Source organism: Fundulus heteroclitus, unplaced genomic scaffold, assembly GCF_011125445.2.
Source record: "Fundulus heteroclitus isolate FHET01 unplaced genomic scaffold, MU-UCD_Fhet_4.1 scaffold_61, whole genome shotgun sequence".
In the NCBI taxonomy this organism is placed as follows: domain Eukaryota; kingdom Metazoa; phylum Chordata; class Actinopteri; order Cyprinodontiformes; family Fundulidae; genus Fundulus; species Fundulus heteroclitus.
The window spans coordinates 440,232-446,231 of record NW_023397044.1 but is presented as its reverse complement, the minus strand read 5'-3'; the positions used below and the strand labels follow the sequence as shown (position 1 = coordinate 446,231).

The 6,000-nt window shown below is 39.6% G+C and overlaps 1 protein-coding gene across 1 annotated transcript in view; it reads left to right on the top strand.

The window, feature by feature from the left end:
* ppox (protoporphyrinogen oxidase) overlaps positions 1-6,000 on the top strand; it is a gene marked incomplete in the record, with an annotated part of 34,971 nt that overhangs the window by 6,908 nt on the left and 22,063 nt on the right. The window contains 2 exon segments of the mRNA XM_036133361.1: positions 1,230-1,374; positions 1,990-2,183. Coding sequence (XP_035989254.1) covers positions 1,230-1,374; positions 1,990-2,183 — 339 coding nt within the window.

Sequence of the window (6,000 nt, the reverse complement as noted above, 5' to 3'; positions counted from 1 at the left end):
GATGCAGATGGTCGCACTGTATTTAATAACCTCAATCAGATCAAAACCAGGCTGGTTCTGGTTTTCTTCCATGGCAAGAGGAGTAGAGAAAGCAGAGCCAAATCTCTGCAGCGTGTATATCCGGAAACCTATAAAAATTATTTTGCTGCCCTTAAAGGTCCTTACCTGACTCCGCCAGATAGATTTGCTCCGCATATCCATCTGGAAACCTTCCGTTGAAGTAACTTTGGGAAGGGGCGAAAATACTGGTTAGCTGATTGGCCTATGTTGGTGATAGACGGGCCAAATGAACCAATCAGATTCGTCGTCGCTCTGTTACGAGCGACGACGAAAACACAACCACAAGCCAAGCTACTCTTGCTGCTGCAGGTAAAGGCTCGTTAGCTCAGCAAATAAATACTCTGTAATTCCGATAAAACTTGCTCGATAGCCACGCTAACGCTTGTTTCATCGGCTGAAGCCGCCATGTTGTTTAGACTGAACTGACGCGCTTCCCGTTGCGTCACACCTCAACCCGCCTCAAAGCCAACGCTGATTGGACGTTCGTTTGGTGAACGGCTCCAAATTTTCTTTAACGGAGAGTAGCCAGACTGATCTGCAAGTGAAACCTTGAAAGCTCGCGAGATCAGGATGGTCTCACGAGGCTATAAAGGTCCATGGTATTGTATTGAAAAATCCTCCTGGTTATTCTTGCCATGGCTGAGGCAAATGCCTACTCGTAAAGCTCTAAATTTCCACACTTCCCCATAAATGAAGAAAACTTGTGTTTGAAGCCAATACCTCAAAATTATTTTTATGTTCATTAAAAGACAACATAAGCAAGAGATCAAATTGGCTGACCTCCTGTTGGGCATAAGGCGAACATCAATGACAGTGTTCAGTTTGTATTGGCAAGTTTTGCATATGTACCAATTTTTATACTTGTTGGTCCAACTGGTGCGACAAGGAACAATGCAGGGTGTGCTGTGGAGCCATTTTTAAATGATCTTTTAACAATCTGTGACACATCTGTAACTGTCTTGTTTTTCTTTGCAAAATTTGTTGAGTTTTCGAATATGTTCAGGTCTCCAAAACCAAATTCATTTGACATCAGAGAGAATACGAAACACTAGTTTCAATAGGTATTTGCACTGCCTTCAGTTATCAGGCCTAAATAAATCTATTATATCCCCTTTACTAATTGAAAAAAATTATTGGTGCCATTTAAATGCTTTTTCCTCTGTGTTTAGTTGGCAGACATAGCCATTGACAGTTTGTGTCGTGGTGTGTTTGCGGGGGACTGTAGAAAGCTGAGCGTTCGCTCCTGCTTCCCTTCACTCTACAAGGCTGAACAGCAGAGAGGTTCCCTGACTCTGGGCTTTCTGCTAGACTCAGGTACACTACACAATTTTAATTTCATCTTCCCTACATTTTCTATGTTTATCTTACTTAATAGTTTTTGGATGATATGACATGCTACAAAATGTATAGAGGTTATTTCTATTTTGTTTCTAATGAGACAAATATTAGCAGTTTCACAGCAATAAAAACATAATTCTGACCCTAATGCCTTGTTTATTTAATTTTTGAAAATCACATTAGGTAAACACAGTATTTGTTGTTACCCTTGAAGCTGCTGTTAGAAGAAAAATCCACAAGTTGGAATTTCCTCAGTTTGTTGTGAAAGATTAAAACTATAAGTTGCAGCCAGTGAACGCAACATATTGGCAGCTTGGTTTTTTACAAATCAGCAAGTGCAGCTAGTCACGGAACGACATAATGAGAAAAACCTTTGTTTTTTATCCTTAATGGGCAACTGTATCTTCTGTATAACCAGTTATCTATACCGCTACCTGCCGTTTTGGTAAACTTGATTTTAGTTGTATCTTTTATGACATATTATGTATAGGTGTATGATTCTCATTTGAAAGAGAAATCATATTTGGTTTCACATTAATGCAAATGTGCACAAATGTGTTTAATTAAAACGATATGTTTGAAAACCCACAGGCTCAGCTCCTATAATCTCTCCTGGACGTTTGGCTCAGAGAGCTCACAGAGAGTCCTGGGCTCAGTGGTCTCTAAGAAGGGGAGTGGAAACTTTCCCGATAGCGATCACTGAACACCTAAAACAAACCGGCAGAGTGGAGCTTCACCAAGATGCTGCTGTTAAACAAATTATTCCCACAACATCTGGATGGAAGGTTGGTAGGAAGAAGTAGGAGCGCCTTGATTGGAATGTGGCCTTAATAGGTTTTTTTCTTCTTTTCTTTTGGCATCCTTGCTAAACAACTTATTGCTAATTATATAGTATTGCTTTTATATGGAGAGTTGCTGACTCCAAGATGTCACTATTTGTTGCATTTTCTAACGATGCTTTGGAGATTTTTTTTTCTTACATGATAATAGGTTCCCAATGAGCCTAGTGATAAGTGGCTAAAAGAAATGGGCTTCTATGTCATACTTATACCACAAGGAAACCAAAGGTAAAAAATAATCAGACAGTATTCAGACAGTGTTTCTCTTACATTTTTATTTATTTATGATTATTATTACTTTTCCTGCAGTTTTTCTGAAGTTAGGCCACAGTGTTCGTGAAAGTTCATCACCTAGTGATCCTTAAATACTTATTTATGTATTTAAGGATCACTATTTAAGGAGGCACTACATCTTCTCCCAGCAGATTAATTATGTCAATAAAACAATAGTTTTGTCCACACCTAGAATTGACATTTTTATTTCATTATCATTTGCTGCCTATCGACAACTTAACAGGCACAAAATGAATGCTTAATGCTCTGTTTAGCCTTAGTAGCTGCATTTTTAATCAGAGGAGGAAATTAGTTATTTTATGAACGTGTCTCTGTGTGTCTGGAACTCTGTAATTGGATCTTTGTGTTATACGCACGGACCTGGTCAGGATAAAGAAGGGTTTTCTCTGATGCTTCTTCTTTTGGCAACCCCAACAAACCCCAAAACCAGAGGTGCAGCATCAGTCTCTCATCCTGCAGCTGCATCAAGTGACCTGTACCTTTTTAAAGAAAGTCAGCATCAACAAGGCTGCAGGTCCTGACATTGTGCCAGGTCAGACGCTAAAATCATGTGGAGACCAAGTTGCAGGGGTCTTTCTGGACATCTTTTACACCTCTCCCTGCAGCTCTCAGTGGTCACTGCCTGCCTGAAGTCATTGTGCCTGTGCACAAAAAACAACTATGATTTACTTAACTGATTACCGTCCTGTTGCTCTGACCCCTGTCATCATGAAGTACTTTGAGAGGATCCTCCTGAAATGCATCAGGGACACCATCTCTGCTGGCCTGGACAGCCTACAGTTTGCCTACAGGGGAAATAGTTCTACAGAGGATGCTGCCTCGTTGGCACTTGACATGGCTCTGATTAGTATACAGCGTCCCAACACCTAAGTTAGGATGCTATTTGTAGACTTCAGCTCAGCCTTTATGACCATGCTTCCGAACATCCTGACTCTGAAGCTCCACAACATTGGGTCATCTGCTCCCATGTTGGTCTCATTGACCATTGCTCCTGGATCAGTGACTTCCTCACTAGCTGGCCCCTGGTGGTGAGGATAGGGAAACGTATCTGCCCCACTGATCAGTAGTACGTGTCTGCATACCCGCAGACCACAGTTTCAGACCAGCACGTTCAGAACCGCAGTTCTAGACCCCTTAAACCCACAAACAGCTTGAAAGTTTATTACTTTAAACTACTAAACAGTAATATGCAATTCTAAACCCTTTCTTTTTGTGACAGCGCCATCTAGTTCCTCATGAGTAGGAAGCTATTAAAGCTACTTAAAACACTTATTTTAATTGTGTAGAGATCTCATGCAGCCCCAGTTTAAACAGTTTGTTTATTACATAAATCACTAAATAATAGTAATAATGGATTCAAAGATTGTTTAAGATGAAAACTATATACTGACACAAACATTATATAATATTTTATGTGCGTGTGTGTGTGTGAACATTCACACGCTTCAGCTGATGGCAGAAAAGTCTGGTAGCTTTGTCTGGTAGCTTCAGCCTTAGTGTCTGCTCATTCTGCACTTAATCAGTGAGAATGCTATACAGCGTTCTCACTTATTGTTTTCCTGTTTTTCTTTATTATTATCATTCCATCGGCATCTAGCTACTCCCGCATAATTGGTAACAAAACGTTCGGCTTGTTCTCGTCATGACTGCTATATCTCATGATTATGCTAACTTTTACACTTTTTAAAAAATTTCACTTTTTGTGCAATTTTTTATTTTTTTATTTTTTTTGACTGTTCCCATTGAAATCAATGCAAATTCCTTAAAATTCTTCACATTCTTCAAATTCTTCCAATTCTTCCAATTGTTGTAATTCTTCAAATTTTTCTATTTTTCTATTTATTCAAATTTTTCAAATTCTTCACATTTTGCTATTTCTTGTAGTTCTTAAATTTTTTTCAAATTCTTCAATTTGTTCAAATTTTTTTCACTACTTTTTCTCTTCTGCAGGGATTTTCTAACCTGACCCTTGTCAGACGGATGTCGCTCCGCCTAGCACCACTCACATCCATCTGGGACATCTAGATAGGAATTGCCTTTATTATCAAAAATCCTTGAATATGATTGGATAAGCCACTTCTCTGTCATCTTTATCGACGCGGCTCTAGTGGCACGCGTTTTATTGACAGTGAGCTGACAGGAAGAGGGGGGAAAACAGGCGGCAAAGCGCCGCGGGTCGGAGTCGATCCCGGGTTGACCGCGTCGAGGACTAAAGGCCTCCTAATATGGTTTGCGCTAACCGCTCCGCGGACGCGCCCCAGCAAACAAAACTTGCCAAATCCAGTCGGGAGAATGGCAAAAACATTGTTTCCACCAACAAAAGCCTTCAGAGCCGTTCTCTGATGTTCTTTTAATCAAACAATATTAGGTAGATTGGACAACACGGAAGAAATAGCAGCATCAATGTTAACGCTTGCTTCCTCGGTGCGAGCCGCCATTGCTGTCTAAATCAAAACAGTCTCACGTCACGGTCACTTCTCCACTACGTCACATCTATGAAACTCCAGCCCTGCGTCCTGATTGGCTAGACAATAAAATTGGTTGGAGAAATCACTCTATGGGAGATGTCCCAGATGGATGTGAGTGGAGATAGGCAGAGCGACATCCGTCTGGCAAGGGTCAGGTTAGGGATCTTCTGCATCTTCTGCTCAAATCATTCGTCAGATTGGCATTCTCACTTGCTGTTATGCATGAACAGCTTTTTCTAGTCATAATTCAAATTCAGTAAACCATTTTAATAAAACATGTATACACATAATGTTACATGTAGTCTTATTAACAGCTACTACTACTTTATGAAGTTCTCTGTTGTGTTTACCAAGGTAACGCACTAAAAATCCTGACATACTTTGTATTATAATATTACTTCTTAAAATAAAACATGACTTCAAACATGTGTCCCTGATGGATTCAGAGGGATGTGTTGTAATAAAGTAGCTGTTATTAAACCTTAAGAAATCATCTCTTGATCAAGATGGCTTAATATCTAATCTTCTTTTCCTATATAAAATGATTGCGAAAGTAGTTGCTAATCAAGTATTTGAACATTTACAAAGTAATGACCTATTTGAAGAGTTTCAGTCAGGCTTCAGAGCTCATCATAGCACTAAAACAGCTCTGGTTAAGGTTACTAATGACATTCTCATGGCCTGAGATAATGGACTGGTGTCTGTACGTGTGCTGTTAGATCTGCAAAGCAATAAAACCTCTTCTCTTTGTCGTTTTTTATCATCCACCAGGCCCTTAAACTCAGTTTTTGCATCTGTTCTCAGACTTCTTATCTGATTTGGTGTTAAACACTGACAAGGTTATTATAGTGGGGGATTTTAACATTCATGTTGACACTGAATGTGATAACCGTAGTGTAGCCTTTAAAACTATCCTTCATTCAATTGGTTTTGCTCAAAATATGCTTAAACCGATGTACTCTTGCCTACATACAGTACTTTGGACCTTGTGCTGACATATT